Source organism: Thermobia domestica, chromosome 8 (genome assembly GCF_964235325.1).
Source record: "Thermobia domestica chromosome 8, izTheDome1.hap1.1, whole genome shotgun sequence".
Taxonomy (NCBI): Eukaryota; Metazoa; Arthropoda; class Insecta; order Zygentoma; family Lepismatidae; genus Thermobia; species Thermobia domestica.
This window is the reverse complement of record NC_137461.1, coordinates 174,749,715-174,773,392: the sequence shown is the minus strand read 5'-3', so window position 1 is coordinate 174,773,392 and position 23,678 is coordinate 174,749,715. Positions and strand designations below refer to the sequence as shown.

At 37.6% G+C, this 23,678-nt stretch overlaps 1 protein-coding gene across 1 annotated transcript in view; it reads right to left on the bottom strand.

The window, feature by feature from the left end:
- LOC145693356 (uncharacterized) overlaps positions 1-23,678 on the bottom strand; it is a 1,437,468-nt gene that overhangs the window by 1,331,870 nt on the left and 81,920 nt on the right. The window contains exon 3 of the mRNA XM_081769283.1: positions 10,342-10,455. Within this exon, the coding sequence (XP_081625409.1) occupies positions 10,342-10,455 (114 nt within the window). The remainder of the gene's footprint in view (positions 1-10,341; positions 10,456-23,678) is intronic.

Sequence of the window (23,678 nt, the reverse complement as noted above, 5' to 3'; positions counted from 1 at the left end):
AATCATCCTTCAAACTAATTGTGTGTTCCTAGGTAATTGTGTGGTGAAAGATTACTATACTGCATATTTGTCTGACAACAAAATCAGTGTTTTGGGGCAACCTATCCTACGGCTAGCGGGGTGTTAATCGTCATAATTTAAGAATAGCCTGTTCTTTCATTCCTACCGTGATTTTTTATATTTATGACGATAACTATTTATAACAGCCTATCGGCTCACGGTGCCAACATCAATAGGTCAAATTCAGTGTCGCCAGAGTGTGCACATTGTATATGCATAACATGTATATAATGTGTGATCATTACTAACATAGCGACAAAGAAAGATTATGAGACTCAGGGTTGCCAGTGCACATGATATCCGCGTTGTTAGAAATGTATATGCAGTAGTGTCAACAAAAGTGCAGGAGTTGGCAGTGATTACAGTTCAACATTGCAACGCATTCGTCAACAAGAAAGAAGGGTTGCTAGTCATTACATAGCTTATGTTATCAACAAGTACTGAGTGTGATGCCAACAAGAGTATGGGGGTTGCCATTCGTCAACAAGAACAGAAGGGTTGGTAGTCATTACATAGGTTATGTTAGCAACAAGTAAATGAACGCGTTGCGCAAGCAACAGAACAAATGAACAATCGTATAAAGGAAGTAAATGAACGTGTCACGCTTGGGTTTGAACAAGTCAATGAATGCGTCATACGCGTAACGGAACAAGTTAACCTTTTTCAAGAGCAAGTGAATACTGAAGTTGCAGGAATGAAAAATGATTTACAGAAGGAAAATAAGGAAATTCGAGATGAAGTTACCGCTGTAAGAGTACATCAAAAGGAGGAAACCCAAAGGGTTCTAGAACATGAACGCCTAATACAGGAAATTCAACAACGCCAGCGAGAACATCAAGAACGTATACAAAATTTGGAAGAAGTGGTGGAAGAAGCAGAGGAGCGGAATGAGGTGCCGGACGCTCACAGTCACGGCTACTATTTGCCAACGCAAGAGCGGAGAATACGAGGGCACACCAGTCCTGTAAGTAGCGATGCGAGTTATGAACAGCCTTTAGATCTAACGTGTGGAACGAGAACTAAGCGAAATGAATCGTCTTTTGTCAAGGAAACAGACGACAGAAAGGGAGTACATTCCAGTGGACCAACGAGAAGGAAGAAGAAACGACCCAGAAGAATTACCGAAGAAAATGAAGTAGTCTGGAACAGAAGTGAAGGAGATTCGGGAAATGCAAAGGAACTGAGGAAACAGGTCTCCATTTCATCAAGTGAAGAGAGTGATGCGTACGATATGAGACGCAACACGAAAAGAAGTGCTGAAGATTTATACAAAGTGAAACGGAAAGAACCACTACCTATTAAACTATCAGAAATAAGGCAGTTTTCGAGGTTCGATGGCCAGCCCAACGGATCATTAGTATCGTCATTCCTTAGTAGAATTGAAGAGGAAGCTGACGTGGTGAATTTATCCCGACAACAGCTACTAAGGATTATCCCGCTACTACTAGACGATCCTGCGAAAAGCTGGTTTAAGCTACAGCCAAAGCCATTTGCATCATACGAAGAGTTCTCACGAGCTATAATAAATACGTTCCAATCACCGCAAGTGGTAGCGACCCGACTTACTACGTGCCGCACTCAATATTTTAATCACAAGGCCTATGCAACAGTGAAGCAGTCCGCAATAGAAAAATTTCATCAAATTAGGGAGTTGTGTCCAACCGTACCGGAAGCACAAATAGTGTCAGATCTTGTAGCATTGCTCCCATGGAAGTATAAGGAAGCATTAGTAGTGAGACCAGTTTATACTTTACCTGAGTTCATCGCTACGATCGAAAGGATCGAATCGTTACGAACCATGGATATGAAGCATAAGCAAGAGAGAAGCAATGCGGCGAACAAGGATATTCAGAAATCGTTTGTTAACCAAGTCACGAAAGGGGACAAGTCATCAAAGAGTGATGAGACAGCTTCTTCGCGAGAGCGATTTAGAAGAAGAAGAAGAAAAGTAACAAACCTCAACGAAGGAAGTTCAAGAGCGATGGATCTGAAGGAGACGAAACTGAAGAGAAAAGAACAGTAGAAGGCCAGAAGAAAGGCACAAAGTGCTCATCAAAAGAATCGTTAAATAATCCGAATCAAGGATGGGAACGATCCTTTCAGCACACGGAAAACTAAATATGTGCAACGATGAAGGTCCGAGTCGTGTGCACATAAGACAAACAAGGAGCAGCTATAATAAGTTTCTTGTATGTGGCGTACACGTGTACGACGATGTAGAGGATAGGAGTAATGTTGAAGATGATCTCAGTGAAGGAGTGTCAATTAATGATCGGTTAATTCATTCGACCTGCAAGGTACACATCAGGGTGAACAATGTGAGATTGCTAAGTTTGTTGGACACAGGAAGTGAAGTGTCATTAATGTCAAATGCTGCGTGGATGAGAGTTAGCCATGATGTCTCAAATCCTCGGCTTCTTCCAGCTAATGAAGTCACACTTGTAGACTTCTCTGGCCGTACCAAGAGGGTAAAAAGTCAGATCGAAATTCTAGTTATGATAGCTGAGAAGCCAGTGAATGTTCGAGTGTTCATGGTAAACCAACTCAGTGTCGATGTAATCCTGGGTTTGGATGGCCTCCAGCAGATGGGTACGATAATAGACTTCACAATCGAATCGGTCCATATAACGTCAAACGAAGAAATAGCAGTCTTAAAAACGTTACCTGCGGTACCTGACGAAGAGGAAGAAGAGGATGCAGGAAGAATGTATCGCATACAGTTATTGAAGGCGGATAATTATTTACCAATCCAGTGTGGAGGTCCATCCGCAGATGAAATACAGCAAACAGTAGACAAGGCCGACGCGTTAACGATGGAAGAGAAAAAGAAACTGAGTCAGTTGTTGCAGGAATTCCGAGATGTACTTAAGGAACATCCAGGGAGATGCAACAAATTCACTTACAAAATGGAAGTGACCACTGACCAACCCATCATCCGGCGCCAGTATCCTATTCCTCTGAAGTATCGACCACAACTTCGAGAAGAGATACAAAAGCTTTATTCTGCAGGAATCATCGAGCCTAGCAATTCGATCCATTCCAATCCAATTTTAGCAGTCCCAAAGAAAGGTACGGATAGAGTCCGAATGTGCTTAGATATGCGAGAAACGAATCGGCATGTGTATCTTCGACAAAATAAGGAAGAACCCGTACAAGATATCTTTAGTAAGTTATGTTATAGGAAATATCAGTCCCAAAGTGCAAAGTTACCATGGTATTCCTTTGGATGTCGGATCCAGACCATATACTTCTTTTTCATTTAAAGGCCAACAATGGCAATTCACAGTCGTGCCATATAGATATATTAATGGGTCAGCAGCCTTAGCAAGTGCTTTACAGAGGGTAATACCTTTCAACAAATTGGGTGAACATTTAATCAAATATGGGGACGATATTTATCTAGGACACGATACGTTTGAAGAGCACCTCCTAGGATTGCGAGAAATCTTCACGTCTCTTAGAGAAGCCAATCTAAATATCAGCCTAAAGAAATCAAACTTCTGCAGCCGGAAAAGGAAATTCCTGGGGTATACTATTACGGCAGAAGGAGTAGAGAAAGATGCAGACGCAATCGAACCAATCATGAAATACTCCAGACCAACTAACATCAAGTCGGTACAGAGGTTTTTGGGATTCATACAGTACCAGCATGAATTCATAAATAATTTAGCGGAAATAGCTGCAGCATTGTATGCACTCCTAAAAAAAGGAAAGAAGTGGATATGGACTGAAGACTGTGAGAATGCTTTCCAAAGTTTGAAGCAGGAAATCTGTAATGAAGTGAAACTCGCAATGCCTGACCTCAATAAAGAATTTATACTACGAACGGATGCTTCACATTTCGATCGCAGCTCCCTTAGAACAAGAACAAAATGGAAGAACTGTGGTAATCCAATATGCGAATCGAACACTGAAACCTGCGGACAAGAACTATAGTTCATCTGAGATCGAGTGTCTAGCCATACTGTTTGGAGTAAGGGAGTGGGTTAAAATACTAACTGGACGTAGGTTCAAAATACTATGTGATAACCAGGCTTTAGGGTTTCTAAAAGCTGCTAAACGATGGAACTCGAGACTCTTACGTTGGTCAGTGGAACTACAGCAGTTCCAGTATGAAGTCGTGCACATCCCAGGCAAGCAAAATATCGGACTGGATGCCTTATCAAGAGTGAGTCCAAATGAAGGTGAAGTGCAGTACCAGATACACACCATTGGAGCATTCCATACCGAAGCGGAACACATAAGTCAAGAGGAGGTCAAAATTGCTCAGGAGAACGATGAAAAGATTAGGTGGTTAAAAGAAAATCTTTGAGTTTTACGTCCCACGGTTATGCCGGTTAGGCTAAAGGAGACGGTGATGATGAGTAATGAATGAAATGGTGGAATGAAGAAAGTGGGAGGAAACGGGAGAACCCCGAGAAAACCCACGCACACGGTGTTTGTCCACCACAAAGTTCACTTGGCGCGGGCTGGGATCGAACCCGAGACCCCAGGCACCAGAGGTGAACGCTCTACCACTGAGGGTGGTTAAAAGAGCGAATCCAAAATTACTCCATACATAGATTAGGCAATGATCACATCAAAGAGCACTACAGAGTCGATGAAGAAATAGTATACGTCCGTGATTTTCGTTTCCCTCACAAATGGAAAATTCTTGCGCCCAACAGTCTGGTGCCGAAGATCTTAAAAACTTATCATGAAGATGCAGCACATTGGGGTACGGAAAGAACTGTAGCAAAAATTATGCAAATATTCTATTGGAAACATCTAAAAAGAGACGTACAGCTACACATACGTAATTGCCGAAGGTGTGTAGAGGTGAAGCCGGAGTATCATCCCTTAGCAAAGATTATTAAATGTGGATACCCTCAGCGTATGAGACAACTACGTTGTCTAGACTTTTTAAGACCATGGCCAACCTCGTATAACGGTTACAAATATTTCTTGACGGTTACGGAAGCATTCACCGGCTATCTAGTCACGTACCCACATCGTAAAGCCAATACTACAGCAGTGCTACGAAGTCTAGAAGAGTACATGAAGCATCTAGACAAACCTGAAAGTATAGTGTGTGACAATGCCCCAGTTTTCAAGAGCCAAAGATTTGTGGACAAAATGAGAGACCTTAATATCAAGATCCATTATACCACAAGGTACCATCCGAGCAGCAATTACGGAGAACGACAACACTTAGATCTGGCGAGGCTGATAAGGACTCTTTGTAGTGACAACCATCAACGATGGTACAAACATTTACAGCAATGTGTTTGGTTGATGAACCATAGTGTCTCCAATCCTATGGGTACGTCACCTGCAGCACTCATGCTAAATGTTGACTACGTCGCTACGGCTCGAAGACACTTCAAAACTACGGAAGATTCTGACTGCATAGAAGAATGGATCAACTTGTGGAATAACAAACTCCTTATAGCTAGTCAAAGGAAAAGGAACAAGCTCAACCGTGAAAACGACCGACACAACCGATCGCAGGAAACTAGGAAGAAAATACAACGGAACGACCTAGTATTCGTGAAGCAACATCTGTTAAACAGTTTGCCTGATTCAAAGATACGGAAATTTTTTTTATATATATAGAGGCCCATATGTATGCAGAGAGGTGATGAACGAAAAGGTATTATTGCTAGAGGATCCCGAGGATGGGAAAACATTACCCTTAGAATCAATGGACAACTGTCGACTATGGGAACAGACAGCGGAAGTTAAACAAAAGTGGCTAGAAAAAGCAGAGACAAACCATCAGCAGATGGGACAATTAAGTGCACAAAATTAATAGTATTGTGTGTCTTGTGAAAACCTTGTAAATAGTAGTTAGTATAATGTGTTGTGTAAAACTTTCATAGTGAAATCCTATAAATACTACGTTCTAGAGGGTCCTTGACTAAAGATTCTTAGTCATTCCTAGTTCGGACGCCATTTGTCGCCATCCGACAACTCATAATTATATATTTAACCAAGGACCTATATAAAATATTCATTTTCTGAGATTTTGATAAAAACACTTCTTTTGGCAACACTAGATAGCTACTCTGAATTTGTTGTATTAATAGGAATAGTATAAAAAAACAGAGAAAGCGTTGGCGGGAAAGGAGAAGAAGGACGGAAATAGTGACTGTTCATTTCAATACTATAAGTGGTAAATTATACTCTTATTTAGTGCCGTACATGAGCCAAACTCTTTTAAATGTGTGGTTCACGTAAAGGTGCAAATTTCGTATGATAGTTCCATTAATAAAGGAGAATAAAGAGAGAAAGGTAAGATGGTCTGTAAGATGAATGCAAGAAGTATCAATGTGCAGTGTTAATAGCTTTAACATGTCCAGAAGTGTATACTACGCTCAGTAAAGTGAAATAAAAAGAATCATCCTTCAAACTAATTGTGTGTTCCTAGGTAATTGTGTGGTGAAAGATTACTATACTGCATATTTGTCTGACAACAAAATCAGTGTTTTGGGGCAACTTATCCTACGGCTAGCGGGGTGTTAATCGTCATAATTTAAGAATAGCCTGTTCTTTCATTCCTACCGTGATTTTTTATATTTATGACGATAACTATTTATAACAGCCTATCGGCTCACGGTGCCAACATCAATAGGTCAAATTCAGTGTCGCCAGAGTGTGCACATTGTATATGCATAACATGTACATAATGTGTGATCATTACTAACATAGCGACAAAATCTTGGACACTGCATATATTCTATGATGCCGTCAGTATGCTTATACCTGTGTTGTGTATTTACGAAGCGAGAACAAGGGTAGAAAAAAAGTACAGTTAACAACCAGTAAGTCTAGAATTGCACCATTGAAGAAAATCACGACTCCTTGACTTGAGTTATTAGAATGTTGTATTGGTGCTCGTGTAGCTTCTGCAGTTATACGCAGCTTGAATATGAATGTCCCTGTGTTTTATTGGAGTAATTCGATTACTGAACTAGCCTGAATACGAAGAGAATGTATTGGAATGTATTGGAGTGTATTTGGAGAATGATTTGGAGTGTATTTGTAGTAAACAGAATAAAGGAAATTCGTAGTCTCACAGGCCCTTCTAGTTGGAGATTTGTGCCAGGAATTTGTAACCCCGCTGATCTACCAAGTAGAGGTTGCGATGTGGCTACATTATTGAAAATAGATGGTGGGAAGGATCACAGTTGCTGCGTCTACAGAGTGATTGTTGGCCTGTTGCAGTAGAAGTTTACGATGAAGAAGTAAACAATGAAAGAAAGAAGACTTTTGTGTCTGTCTGCACAATGTGAATTGTCAGTTGGTATTGGGGTACTTTTCTACGTACCGAAAAGTTCTTCGTATCGTTGCATGGATGAAAAGGTTTATTAGAAACTGTCGTTTAGAACCAGATGCAAGACAGAAAGGACAATTAACAATTTCTGAGATTGAAGCAGCAGAGAAGATTCTTCTAAGATGCGTGCAGTTAGAAGGTTTTGATGCAGCAGAGAAGATTCTTCTAAGATGCGTGCAGTTAGAAGGTTTTGGTGTAGACGACAGGAGATTAAAATATTTAAGTACATTTCGTGACAACGAAGTACTGATCAGATTGAAAACAAAGCTGCTGCGCAGAGATCATAAATACTTCAAGAGTCCTATTATATTACCGTCAGATCATAAGTTAGTACATATACTGGTTATGGAAGAATATTTGTGTATGTTACACGCTGGTAGACAAATTCTTTTGTGAAAACTGAGAGAAAAGTTTTGGATTTTAAGAGAAAGAAATACAGTACGTTCAGTTATTTCCAAGTGTATTAGGTGCAGAAGACATGATATGAAAATGTTAGACTTTGTTACCAATTACTTTGCCTGAAGATAGAGTGAGAGATACTTCTGTATTTGAAATTACCGGTGTTGATCTGGCTGGACCTTGAGTTTTGAAGGACGGGACAAAAACGTGGATAGTTTTATTTACATGTGATGTGTACAGAGATGGTTTCTTCATTGTCTACCAGTGCTTTTCTGTTAGCCTTACGAAGATTTATTGCCAGAAGGGGTAGACCTAAAATTATCTACAGTGACAATGGAAAGATTTTTGTTGGAGCTGACAATTTATTCAAAAGGATAGACTGGGAGAAAGTTGAAACAAGTTCATGGATGCAGAGAAACCAGTGGAAATTCATTCCACCCAGCGCCGCCTAGTGGAGTGGTTGGTGGGAGCGTATCATACGGACACTGAAAAATCTGTTAAAGAAGACATTAGAAAGAGTTTCATTGAATTACGAAGAGTTAGAAATATTATTGTGTGATTGTGAAGCAGTTGAAAATTCTAGACCGTTAACGTATTTGTCTGAAGATTCTGACGATTTCGTTGCTTTGACATCGGCAATGTTTTTTCAAGATGTGTGTGAGTCTAGAATACCAGATTTGGACAAGATTGATGAGGTTTTGTTAACAAAAAGATATCAGATGTTGAACTTGGTGAGACAAAGGTTAAGAGACAGATTTAGAAGTGAATATTTAGGATTGTTGGTTCAAAAGGGAATGGATGAGAAACGTATTCGATCAAGTAAAGTTGGAGTTGTTGTTTTGGTTGGTTCAGAAGACAAAAGGAAAATCTACTGGCCGATGGGAAAGGTAATTGAAATATTCGCAGGTGAAGACCATCAAGTACGAGTAGCAAAAGTGAAGACTATGACTGGAATTCATAGTCTTCACTTTTGCTACTCGTACTATAGAAACCCTAGAAATATCAAGTGCAAATGATCTACCTACAATGGTGGACACATCATCACCAATGCAAGTGAAAACCGTGTTACCAGTGAAGGAGACCTTAGCGATGGCCGAAAATAAGACGGTGACTATAATAAGTGGACGAAAAGTTAACGTTCCTTCACGATTTTGTGATTAATTTTTGCTTTGATTATTGGGTATAATCAAAGGGTGGGAGTGATGTACAGTTGTGAGGAGACTGAGTTTTGTTTCAATCTCCGTAACTCGGTGTGCAGATGACAGAATAAAAAGAAAAAGCAGTGGGCGATATTCAGAGACTATTCGTTAATCGAAGGTTAGACTAGTTAGTAAGCATACTAACTCTTTACTACGGAAGGTGCACTTTTTGGTATTCCGAGTATACTTTTAGTACAACTAAAATGATGATTTGGGTATGTTTAACTTAGAGAACCCCAATGCATCGGTGTGTAAAATAAATGTGGCAACCACGGAAAAGTAGATGAGCGCATGCGTAGTCTGTAAAAATGAAAATACATGAATTACGAAATACGAAATGTGTCGCACGCTAAATCATGGGTAAAAGATTAGATTTTGCTCTAGATGAATTAGTCACATTTAATTAACTTCGTCCAATACTACGTTGTGATCAGAGACTCTGAATACAATTTTGATAATCATCCGTTAGTCAATCCTGTAGTAAGGTGTTAATCAGACGTCGAAACGACTCTGCATAAGGCCCAGTGTGTTTTGGCTGTAGCAGTAGTAGTAGAGTGCGTTTTAGAAACAGAAAGAACTATATTGTGTGATTTAAGAAAAATTGAGGAAAAAGGGCGAGAGTTGTAGATATGGAGAGAAAAATAAAATAAACCAAGTCAGTATTTTAGTGTTGTTAAGTTTTTTCTGTGTTGAAGATAGTCGTATTTCTCCCCTGAGATTTTTATAATAAGTGGTCTTAAGTAAACGTGACACCTATAATACGTTCAGCTTTCTCTCAAACAGAAAGTTTGGGTTGCGCTGACTCAAACCGAACCAAATGGAGCACCTGACATTTTTGTCTCTACATTCACACAGGTATTGCTGCTATGTTTCAATGGCCAGAAAAAATACCTGTTTGAAGTTGGCGAAAAAATTCGTAACTAATTTGGAAATACGTTCTAAAACTGACGATACCGTGTTACAGTTGTTAATAGTATCATTGGAATAAATAATTTCACATTACATTATTATTTATCATTAAATTATTATCTATCACAGAGTAATAATATTCATAGACCAAGCAAACCTATTATACTTGACATAGAACCGGTTGTTAAATTATTTGAATGACACCACTGGATATTTTATTTATTAGATATATGTTTATGACATAATTCAATATCAATATTAATGAAAAAGATCATTACGTAGAAGAATAACTATTAGACCCCTATAGAATCCAAAATCCGTTATAGATAGATGAGAACTGAGATTTACCAACTAGTAACCGTGCTTTACGCACTCGATTAAATTAATAATAACAACAATAATAGACAAACTTAATAATTGTATAAACAGAATAATGAATAATTGAATAAACATAATTACCCTTGAGCCTTTCTCTGCTAGACATCTGGGAACACAGCATCCTCCACAGTCACCCGTGCTGTCACCTACTTTTCTGTATACCCCTGTTTCGTTGTATCCATAAGGTTGATATTGCTGCAATAATAATAATAATAATAATAATAATAATAATAATAATAATAATAATAATAATAATAATAATAATAATAACAATAATAATAATAATAATAAAAGTAATAAATTTCTATAGTTGCAAAACATTTATCAAAATTGATACCTTACACTGTAAAAAATCGTTGTGTTATTTCAACGGCATGCCTATGTGTTAACCAGGATTGTGTTAAAATATAACACAAACAGGTGGTTAGAATAAATCACTCTTCATTTGGAGTTGTGTGTCAAATGCCAGTAGTTGAAATCACACACAGCCTGTGTGTTGAATTAACACAAGTTTAGAACCCTCGGTGTTATCTGCGTGATTGCCAAATAATGTTAGGCACCTAATTATAAATGCTCAAGTATTGAAGCTACAGACCAACACAGTAGAGAGAAATACTTACACAAATCCAGGTATTCGCAAAATTTCAACATGCAAACCGCGCGATGTGTTCTCAATTGTTTTACGTAATGTTTCTGAAGAAATATATCAACAGCGAGAAACATTGTACTACTGTGTCACTTCTACACTGCACTAGAGCTCACCAGTCAACACCGGCGACTGTGTTTCAAAAATGGCGGCAAACAAATAGAAACACGATTAAGGAGCAATCATATTATAAGGATACAGTTAAAGAGTTTCGTATCGTTCTTGAATAAGATGTTGAAGGTTGTGTTTCGCACCATCAAGAAATACATCAGAATAAATGGTCAGGAGGAGGACAATAAAAATTATGAAGATTTTCAAAATGAGTGTTATGTAGTTTACTGTTCTTATTTAAAAATTAGAACTTGTTTTGTTCCTCGCCCTGTTAACATTTTAACAGGGTATTTCGAGAAAGGACACGTTCGGAAACACTTGACGAAATTGACAATGTTCACGAATTAATCTGATGCAGTCTTTTCGTTAAGTTCGTTCGTTTCGTCATTTCCGAATGCGATGTCTTCGTTGTCATCTTAAGTAGCTAGTATTCAAAGAGGCGAACCACCATAAGCGCAAGCATACACACCACAAGCTTTTCTGACACAGAAAAAGGGTTACATCTACATCGTACACGGAGTAATTTCAACACCAAAATAGGTGTAGTAACACAGAAGTGGAGTCGAACTAACACCAGAAACGGTGTTAATCTGGTTATCTGACCTTGAATTTTAACACAGGGAGTGTTGAATTAACACAAATACCGTGTTACTTTTGTAGCTTTGAGCTTGAATTATGACACAGATGGTGTGTTGAAATAATAAGAAAATGGTGTTGAAATAACACACGGATTGTGTTATACTGATACTTGACATGGTGTTATATTAACAAAATAATTAACATACTACACACTGTGTTACTTTCTTCGTGTTGGTGCAACACCGCCACAAATTAACACAACACTTTTACCTACATTACCGATCCTGACATGGTGTCGAATCAACACCAAAAATACTAACACACATCAGAATTTAACACCGCTCAACACCAGTTGTGTTGTGAACGTAACACACACCCTGTGTTAAACGCCAACACCGCGGGTTCTGTGTTGAATTAACACCGCATAGTGGTAGTCACGCTGGAATCACTGTCATGTGTTAAAATTAAATTGAATTAACACAACCAATTTTTATTGTGTACTTTGGATTGATTTTGAATAAAAGCTATAAGATACTATATTTGGCAACTTGTAACTCAAATTACATGAAGTGGCTCAAAAAATGGGCCTACCCCAACAGTTTGAAGAATATATAAACACTAAAAGATACAATAAAGAGTAAATATATTTTTAACTATTTATATTAATGGCAGATAATTATTTAACAAATAGCATGAACCACTACTATACAAGTAATTTACAACTGTCATTAATCAATCAAAGTGTGTATCCATCCACAAGCGAGGGTGCGGGTCTATCCAAAATTAAATTTTTAAAGCCGGCCCTGATACAGATGTTACCTGCTTTAGCATACGCATGCTTGATCGATGTGCATTTATTTTTATCCATCTCAAACAAACACTAAATATAAATATAACGAACAAACGACATTTACACATAATGAAAATCAAAGTGTCAAACAGCAAGCTACAATATATCATGTATACTGTAGTATATGCTGATGTAACTATGTCTATCTTTGTTTTCCCACCTTTGGCTTGTCTATTTGGATATTGAATTAGCGTTTAGTTCCGTGTTGTGTTTGATCTCTATTTCCCTCCAAAACAGTCTACTCTACCCCTGCTGTGTGTCAGTTTTACTGGTAGACTGCTATGGAAAAAGACGCAGAGGAGGCGGGGAGGAATAAGCATGATCTAAGAGCAGTGTTGCTAGTAATAGTCGTAGTAAATTCATATAAATATTTTACAATTTATATGAATATCATACCTACTAACAATTCGGGTTTCGGCAGTTTTCATCAATATCAACTAAGAAATAAAAGTAGAAATGAAATTTTGTTTTTTCGTGAAAGCAGGCCTCTAAAAGTACGAAAATAATGTCACGAACAGTATAAAATTCAAATAACTTGTCTACAGGTTAAAACTAATACTAATTTGCCTAATAGTATTTTTCTAAATATTCGTATCATATATAAATAATTTGTCGAGTAGATATATATGATATGCAGAGCCGGTTCTACCATATATGTAACATGTGCATTTGCATGGAGCGGCAAGTTTGGAGGGTCCGGCAAAATCTGTCATAAGTATATTATTTAAATTAAATATTTCTTGTTGGAAATAGACTTCATGATGAAGGTAGTTACATTTACTAAGCTCACCTATTTGAATACTACATTCATAAATTATATTTAGGTTGCATTAGTTTAAGGTCACATGGACAATGCTAAAGCAAATAGTCGAATAAATCCGAGCACAAATTGCTTGATTGTTGTCAAATGCAAGAATTCAATTGTCGAATAATAAATGAAATCTTTAAGTTTAACGTCCCACGATTAAGCTGGGTTTGGTTAAAGGAGACGATGAGAATGAGAAATGAGTGAAATGGTGGAATGAAGAAAGTGGGAGGAAACGGGAGAACCCCGAGAAAACCCACGAGCATGGTGTTCGTCCACCACAAAGTCCACACGGCGCGAGCTGGGATCGGACCAGGGACCCCAAGCACCGGAGGTGAACGCTCTACCACTGAGCCACCGCATCCCCTTGTCGAATAATAGCGGATATCTGTTCCATTTTGTCAGTTATCACAGTTTTGATATGACAACTAGTCATGTTTTTGTCACAAACAAGTTCCGTATCATTGAAGATAGAAACAAGCTTTTTTTAAAAAAAAACTATGTTAACAAATGTAGAAGAAAAATCAAGAAATAAAGAAAAAAGAGCTAAGTTTAGTTGCACTGGAATTGCAAACTGATACATTGAGATTGAAGCTCGATATTGAATTCTGTGAAAGGGATTACCATCTTTACTGTGCAGGTGTTTCCTTTATCATTCACTAGCATAATATATTAATATTTAAAGAAAAAACAGACGCAACGAGATTGTATTTTATCAGTATTTAAGCCTTTCTGAGTGCAACTGCACTTACCCTTCCCTTCGTTGTTCATGCTAGAGAAGCATATTTAAAATCATGACTTTTAAGATTTGTCTTTCTGGAGAAAGGGAGAGTCGGAAAATTGTGCCATTGAACGGGGCGACAAATTGAATAGGGCCGGTCCTGATGATATGTATATACAAGACATGAATATAGGATGACCATTTGAAGTAATGCAGGGTGTTTCCAAATTAATATTAGGGTTTTGAAACTTTGTAGTATCTATTACATTAACTTACAACTATGAATATTATATCAAATGAAAGAGCAACTCAAACAGTTTTGAACGCATGCATGCATATGCATTGTTTCTTCTGTCTGCCGTTAGAAAGAACAAGAAGCAAAGATGGAGACTAGAGAGCAGAAGGCTTTTTGTGTTTTAATAAGGACTGAATCTGTAGTTACAGTGCAACCGTCTGTGTGAAGAATATTAAGGAGACGCTTCCAACTACGTCCTTATCGTCTGCAGTTGCTACAGGTCTAAAGCCTACAGACTACGGTTTACGAGCCAATTTCGCAAGTGAAATATTGCTTCATAACAATGAAGATTTTCTGGATCGTGTCATCTTCAGTGATAAATCGACATTTCACCTAAGAGCTAATGTGAACACTCATAATGTTTGCATCTGGCGGCCAGCAAATCCTCAGGAGATGGTACAGTTGAAACGGGACTCCCCTAAATTCAATGTGTTTTGTGCCATATGGCGGAATGTTTATGGGCCTTTCTCGCCTATCGACTAGATTTGTGCCGTGTGACGAATGAAGCTCACATCGAACACTTGTAGCAAAAACTGTTTGAGATGTTCTTTTACTTGATGTATTGTTTATAATTGTACGTAAAATGTAGTAAGTAATGTCCGGATTTGTATGTAATTACATATGTTTTCCTTCATATGTAGGTTCGTCAAAGCCTTAAATGTTTGTGATTCACAGCTGTAGGGTGCTTCAACTCAAGTTTCATATTACATATTTTCATATATTTTGACCAATATTACGTAATTCTATGCTTTCTACAAATTTTTTTTTTTACATAAAACTGTCGGAAAATTTTGCGTTTACTGAAATTTTAATTTAAAATTAAAAAATAAACTCTCCAACTGTGCACGGCTTCCTCTAGATTCAATTTCATCTTGTCTATTTTTTCGTTTCTTTACAAAAAGAGAAATATCTCTGTCTGTCTCTCTCTCTCTCTCCTTTTTTTTTTGTATTTGTCAAACCATGTTTCGCAGAATTTTCGCCGATAACAAAAGAAATATAAGATGAAACAAGTAAAAATCCTCCCTCTGGGGTACACTAGCAGCGCCCTTTATTCTCAACACTGGAGGAAGACAGATCACGTGCCTGACAGGCGACTGGCAAGGAAATTCCTAAAATGAAGTCGATTTGATTGTTATTGGAGGTCGAACGGGAAAAAAGATGAAAGCAAATCCTGCAATTCAAGTTAAAACTGTATGCTAGTGTGCTTCCAGGAATTTACTGCAAGAGTTCGTTCCAAGAAGCTGGAGACAATGGCAATATCATAGCAGGTAACCTCAGCTTTCAAAGAACTTCGCTTGTTCAACTGAATGACAGGAGGACAGTACTCTAGTATTACAGTTGCAAAATACACGTGTTCTGTATTGACCGTCGAAGTTAGAAATGGCTCCTGTTGCCTCAACTTTATCCGCGAAACTGCGGTCGTGGTAACTATCGATGATGAATTTTACTACGGACGGTAAAGTGGTGGTGCCAAGTGTGATAAAAAAAATGGATGTTCAATAAAATCTCAGAACAACATGTACGAAGTGCACTCCATGCAAGAAATAAAAATTTGCGAACTGAAAAAAAAAAAATAGTACTCTTGACACAAATGCATCAAGATACTTCAGTGAGTGAGTTTTTCAAAGACTTGTGCCAAGCAATGATAGCAGCAAATATTCCTTGGAACAAAGTTCAAGTGCCAAAATACCGTGCTTTTCTGGAGAAGTACTGCGGGCGTCGAATTCCTGACGAATCCACTCTTCGAAACTGTTATCTCGAAGTTTGTTATAGGGAAGCTATAGATATCATTAAGGCAGAAATAGGTAGTTCATATATTTGGATTTTTGTGGACGAAACAACAGACGTTTTGGGACGTTATGTAACAAATTTAGTGATTAGAAAGTTAAGTGAAGATGCTCCATCTAAATCCTATCTTATTGCGAGTAAATTTCTGGAACTCACGAGTCATTCCACGATTCCTCGCTCGCTTTGTAAACGATGGCCTTAAAGTGTTGTGGCTGGGAGGAGTTCAGGAAGAAAAAGTCCTTGTTCTCTACGCAGACATTACAGCGTACATGTTAACAGCGGCTAGAGCACTTACAGTTTTTTAGCCTCACTTAATTCATTTCACCTGTATGGCCCATGCTCTTCAACGTGTTGCTGAGGAGGTGAAAGACAACTTTTGCGAAGTAAATCAACTAGTTTCTTCCACCACAAAAAAAAAAAAAATGTTTGTTAAGGCACCACAACATGTTCAAGTCTACAGAGATTAACTGCCAGACGTGCCACTTCCTCTGGAGCCTGTGCTAATGCGATGGGGCACTTGGATACAAGCAGTACATTTCTACAATGAACATTTTCAAAAAATTAAGCCTGTTGTTCATTCATTTCCACCGGAGTCTGGTGTGTCAGTTGGCATTGCTCAGAAACTGTTTAATGACTCAAAAGTAGCGTGTGATATCGCATACATAGATAGCAATTTTGGTTGGCTACGTAAGCATTAAAAAGCTATATACTGTTGGGCGGACTCTTCCGGAATCCACGGGAAACATAGAGGATGCAGAGACTGCTGCAAGGTGTGTGTGGAGATGTAGGAGAAAAAGTTCGAAAGAAACTAAATGCAGTGCTGGAAAGAAACCCGGGTTACGACAGCCTATTGGCAGTGTGTGAGATTCTCAGTCGTGAAACAAGAACCCCCCCTGAAGATATTTCCTCCAACTACATCTCCCTGATGAAATACGCTCCTGTAACCTCATGTGATGTGGAGAGATCATTCTCTGCATACAAGAATATTTTATCCGATCGCCGACAAAATTTCACTTCTGATCATTTGGAAATGTACCTTGTAACCCATTGTGCAACAACACACAGTTAAACTGCAGGCACATCTTTTGTAAGTACTTTATTTCAAATTTAAAAATGTTCATTAGTGGAAATATTCTTCAATTTTAGTTCAGCTGGTATTGTTTAAAAATTATAGGACTGTATTTCCCTGCATGAAATAAATATATATAAGACAATACATTTCGACTTAAGTTGCTTTTAGTATTTAAATTTGTATATTGCGTATAATTCATTTCAAGATTGGGCCGTGGTGTCGGATGGGCTTTAATGTAAAACGTTCTAGATTTGAAACGGGACCACACCACACCACATGAGATTTCTGACGTACAAATGCCGTATGCATTGCTTTTCTCGGGGCTTTCCTGTTTCTCTCTAGCTGATTCACATCTTCCTTCATTCGCGTCTGATTTTTATTATCCTGCAATCAGTCACGTTAGTGACGTATGGCTGTCTCAACTGTTCAAGCATTTCACTTCATTGGGGACTTGCATTAAGCACGATAAAGTGTAGTAGATTTTCCTTTTTATTTTCATAATTCGTTTAAATATTGCACACTCATACGCGTGTTAATATTACGTTTTCATAAATATGTAACATATGTAATATTACATATTCTTATATAATATTACATATTTCTTACATTTTTAAGTGTTTTTGTTACATATTTATGTACAGCGGTGGACACTTCTAAATGGTACACCTTAGCCGTAAATCTCCATATGGCTGTACCATTTAGAAGTGTCCACCGCTGTACATATTTAGGGGGTTGATATTACATAAAAATCCGGACTCTAGTAATAAGTACTACGAAGACTTAAAACCCCGATATTCGTTTTGAAACACCCTGAATTTCTCACCAACAATATTGAAACTAGGATGTGAAAAGGAGAGAAATTTTTTCTTATAAAGTTATTCTTTACAACAACGATATTATTATTAATCGAGACTATAGCTACTACAACAACAACAACAACGGGTTAGTAGTAAAAAAATGTAATGAAACGTACATTCGTAACCCTTTCGGACCCAGGTGGCCAAAGTGGCACACACGGGTGTGTCACTTTTTTAATCCGCTCCTGTATGGACACTAATTAAGATATCGGGATATTATTTTTGCTAAATATGATTGGACCATAGTTTATCATATTTCTTTTTGTTCTGGGTGTCGAATTCCCTTCTCAAATTTCATCCCAGTCAAAATTCGAGAATTTTCGAATTTCGAATTTCCTTTACTACTTTTTTCCCCTGCAGCTTCCTTCGATGTATAGAGACCTCCTTAAGACTTGCCAGATAGATACCTCGGATGGATACCTAATTGTTGACATTAATTGAACGGGCCTGCGCGCAGTGTTGCCAATTGGGGAAATTAAAATTTCCCTAAATTTGGGCAAAAAATCGAAATTCTTGTTTATAAATCCGTACCTATACATCTGAGTGCAGGTCAACTTACACCGGTCGAACATTTGTCCTTACTGAACAAACGAGGGTACAGATCGTTACAATGGGGTAATTAAGGGGCGCACGAAAACTTCGTATTTAGGTTTTAACCATTGATTTTTCTAGTTTTTCCTTACTTTTCTGTTTACCGTAATATACTTGTGGTAATTAGAAGCTTTGTTCCTTAAATATCGGCATGATACTTGTAGGATATATTAGTGGTGTATCAGTGTTTAATTTAAGATAGTTTCCGTCTGTCTGGTAGCAGTGTTGCCAGCTACAGAAAATTTTAATTCTAGATTTTAGGGTGAAATTTTGGGAAGATTATGTGTTTTGTCTCTATTATTTTCCTCTTTTTGGCTACATCGGAACAAACGTACCAGTATCTGAAAGTCACGTTTTTGCCCTACACAACGCACTATAGAAAGTTTCAACAGGATAATTAGGGGAAGTACAGTAGAGGTTTACAATAGACCTTGTTCTCTAATTGGAAAGATAACTGATTTTTTTTTAAGGTAGAATGAGATATTTTTTATTGACATGTTTAATTTATTAGATATCGTCACAATACTTGTAGGATATATTACAGGGATACCAAAGTTTATTTTAAGATAGTTTGTGTCTGACATCAGTGTTGCCAGCTACAGAAAATTTTAATTCCAGATTTTAGGGGGAAATTTTGGAAAATTTTCCTTTTTTTTTTTTGTTTCTATTATTTCCCCTCTTGTTGACTACATTCAAACAAACGTACCAGTGTCTAAAAGCCTCGTCCTTAGCTTACACAGCGCACCATAAATAGTTTCACTAGAATAATTAGGGGAAGTACAGTTGAGGTTTATAATAAACCATGTTCTGTAAATGGTAAGAAAATTGTGAATTCTGAGGTAGAATGATATATTTTTTTAATTTCATGCTTACTTTGTTAGATATCGTCATGATACTTGTAGGATATATTCTCGGGGTACCAAAGTTTATTTTCAGATAGCTTTCGTCTATCTGATGGCAGTGTTTCCAGCGAAAAGAATCAATTCCCGATTTTAGGTGAGTAGTTTGAAAAATTTCCCTTTTCCTCTCTATTATTTCCCTCTTGCTGGCTACATTAAAACAAACGTACCACTACCTGAAAGCTTTCTCTTTTGCATACAGAACGCACCATAGAAAGTTTCATTAGGACAATTAGAGAAGCTGTAGCCCCGGCATATCTGCTGATTTTTGCTTCTGAGGCTTAAAAAGTGTCAAATTTCATGTGTATGGTGACAGAATTTTTTCTTTCCCTCTTTGAATAGAAAACAGCGACTTCAGAATTTCACTGCTCCTTGTCAACACACCAAAGAATTCTTTTAGGTGACTTGAACCGATATGGCAGCACTGGTGCTAGATACAAAAAATTTTAAAATTCGGTTAGAGATTTTTTTCTAAATTTTCACCCCTAGATTTCCCTCAATAATTTCCCACCCGTTGACAACACTGCAATGCAACTTACACCAAAAAATAGCCACATCCTTTTTCTAAAAAACAAGGTCTTAACCATATCAATCTAATAAACGATTTTTGAAAAATAAGTCACTAACTGAAAATGTAGGAAAACGACAAAAATGCCCTTGGTCCGAAAGGAATAATCACACAATTTTGCTAGTATATAGGTACAAAGAAACAAACGATTTGTAAGTTACGAGGGCTTCGATTCAAGTTCTGTTCATTATTTCAATGATCTCCAACAGAAATCAATAAATAATAGTTGCCTGAAGAAAGAAAACAGTCATTTGAAAAAAAAAAAAAAAACAGGAAAAAGAACGATGTATTTTTATTGAAAACAAACTTCACAGAAGAAAACGTTGTTTTACAATACTAACTGTGACCCACTCTAACCCACCAGTACCCACCACCCATCGTGATCCACTGACCCACCACGAGCCACTTTCATCCACTGTGAACTCCTCCCCTGTGACTCACCAAAATCCATCGTCATCAAGTCTGATACATGATCCACGACCTCTTCTCTACTGCCTAAGAGTTTAGACTTGTAATAAAATAAGACTGAAATTGTCACTAATCGGAGTTTGAATTTCTACGGTCAATCACTCAAGCACCACTCTGTTAATACAATAACGGTGGATCTGACCTTTACGATATAAAATGGTAAAGTGTTTGTGAGTGTGGAAATTGAAGCACTTCGAGGTGGGGGAAACTAGTGTGTGCCTAAAATATACTTGTACTAAGTGAATATTCTTGCAGGTGATAATTTCTCAGCGCATTCTAAAAGAAACTTTTATTCGCAGGAAAATACCCCAGTACAATATGGAAAAGGTTATGATTTCTCAGTGCACAGTATTTTTCTCACAAAAGACTTGAAAAATCAGTTCTTCACAGCGTATAAAGGTGCTCGGGTACCCTCTATGAGAGCATTCATAAAGTATGCTCATAATTGTAATTTGTTTAATCACTAAAATAACACGTTAAATTTACGTTACAAATATGCATAATTGTAATTATTATGAATATTTATTCAAAGTAGTATTCCTTCTAGTTTATAAAAGGCAAAGAAGAGACTTACTAAAAATTAAGTACAAAGTTGACTAACACAAATAAGCCATTAGTAATACAAGTATACACAGTGTTCGAAGACGAAAGAAAGCAGAGGTGGTATGTTTTATTACGATTTGGACTCGACATACTAGCTATCTAAATGTTGAAATACAGTGAGGGTATGTTGCCTAAAAGATTGCATTTCTGAGATTGCATGCATAACCACTGAAGAGCTTCTGTTAGTTACAAGAGGGAGGGGGGAGCATGGAGAGACTTTGATCCATCGCCAACAACTTTCTAAAAAATTCCCTTATATTGTATTATAGAGAATTATACAAGTAAATGCTCAAAAATTGAGTTTTTATATTAACAATTTCCTGGACACCCCCCACTTCCGGACGCCCCGACTCGACTGAGGTATTCCAAACCCCTGGAAAAATCGCTCCCACATCAGACAACCCTCTAAATCAGCTCATGCTCAAAACACGACATTTATATGAATTAAGACAAAAAGAGACACACACATACACACCGAAAGAAACAATTCAATATGGCACATCAAAATATAAACTACTGATGAACTTCTTTGAAGATACCACGTTTTAAAAACAAAAGGCAAGAAAAAGATGTCGATGTTGTCAGCTTAGAAATTATTTCTACGTAAGAAATAAATTCTTTTTAAGTGCAAACCTATTCGACAATTAGTGTTTAAAATGGATTTATTAATTTGGTATTTAGCATCTACTCTCCTGTGACAGGATGTCTTGATCACATAAAAACCAGAGGCGGTATGCCTTCATCATTTAAAAACCGGAGGCGGTATGGCATACTACCGCATACCGTCTCACTGCGACCACTAAGTATACGTTTTTCGTAACTCGTAATTTGTCACCTTAAACCAAATCTGAAATCGGGTTTATTTCCTGTTGGCCTTCAGAACTTTTTCGTTGTAAAAAATCCGCAGTGGAATGATGTCCATCCTTCAGCCAAGAAATAACTAGCTCGTTTACTTGGAGCTTGTCTAGCGGTGGGCCATTAAAATTGATGAAGAACAAGTTAGACAATGTTTGAGCACTTAGTCTATTTCTAATATGACTCATCTGCAAATTCATAAAGGGAAATCCCCGTTCGCACTCTGCCGTGGAAATTGAGAATACTTTTACCCGACGTAGATACTTCTGCAACTTCTCATCGACAATCTGCTTGTTAGACTTAAGTCTGATAACGATTTTTCTCGATCAGTTTTCAAATACTCAGCAAGAAGTATCACTTCTCTATCACCATACAAATCTTCTCCATATCGACCATGTCAGTTGGCAATGTCGAATCGTGGAGAACAGAAACTTCATCTACCACACCTTCAATAGAGAATCTTGTGCATTCTCAAAGCCTCACAAACTGATGATATCTTATTCATTTATAAATTTAATTCTTTACCAAGTTCCCTCCTCCCTAGAAAGCAAAAGGCAACGAGGTTCTAGGGAAGTGGTCAGAGGTGAATGGGAATTTCCCCCTTCTTTCCTTTCAATTAGGGCCAAATTAAGACGAATTTCACTTAAATTATCATAGTATAAATATTTCCTTCTTGAATTACCGATACTTTTCAATGCAAGAAAAGGATGAAATTTGAAAGTCCCAAATCAAGGTTGGTAGACCAGTGTGAAGGAAAAAGTGTAACATTTTCCATATAATTATGCGTACAATCCAAACTGTTCTTTCTTTTAACAATACCTTTCCTATGATAATACGTGACCCCCCTTGCCGTTTGAAAATTTTGTGTTGGACCCCATCTGGGACTTTTACTGTAAGGATCCTCTAAATCAGAATATGTGCTGCTCAAAGCTGTACGATGTGAATATTAGACACTACAGAGCCTGAAAAAGCTATTAGGGTGAGTACTGTGAGAAGTTTCGGAACGATTAAATATCTCGGCCACTATGTGTTTTTCTGAAAACATCTAAGTTACAAAAGTAGCATGAAAATCAACAGGATTGTTGGGCTGGTAGGAAAATGAAAATGTTTAGACCCTATGGGCACCAGGGAACCGAAGTGTTATTTTGCAAGTAGGTGCCCCTGTGCCAACAAGGTGGAAGTGTGTTATAGGTTATAAATATGTTCTACAAAATTGTTAGTGTAATTGTGGTGTATGATTGGTAAAGAGAATAGAGTGCAGAGGCACAGATTAAGAATAAATGTTAGAAGAATTCAAGTGTGTATTTACGTAATTATTGGTGTCTTCACCTCTGAATAGTTTCTTCAATTGCATTCTATTAGGCACAATGAATTTAGCCGAAAGAGAAAGAGTTACTATTCTGATGATGAGACGTTATGTTGATAGATAAGGTCATATCATAGAATGGTGATACAGTAATGCCATAGAATGGCCACCCAGGTCTCCTGATCTAACCCCGCTTGACGTTTTGTACTGGGGGTATCTGAAAAGCAAAGCGTATGAACAGAAATCTGATAATATTGAACAACTGAAGGAAAGCATAGTAAATATTTCAAGCTAAATTACATCAGATATGCTAGCTGCGGTTATGGATGAGTTTTATTTAGGTTTGGATTATTGTCAGGTCGCAGAAGGACATCGATTCGAACACTTAATTAAATGCAAACACG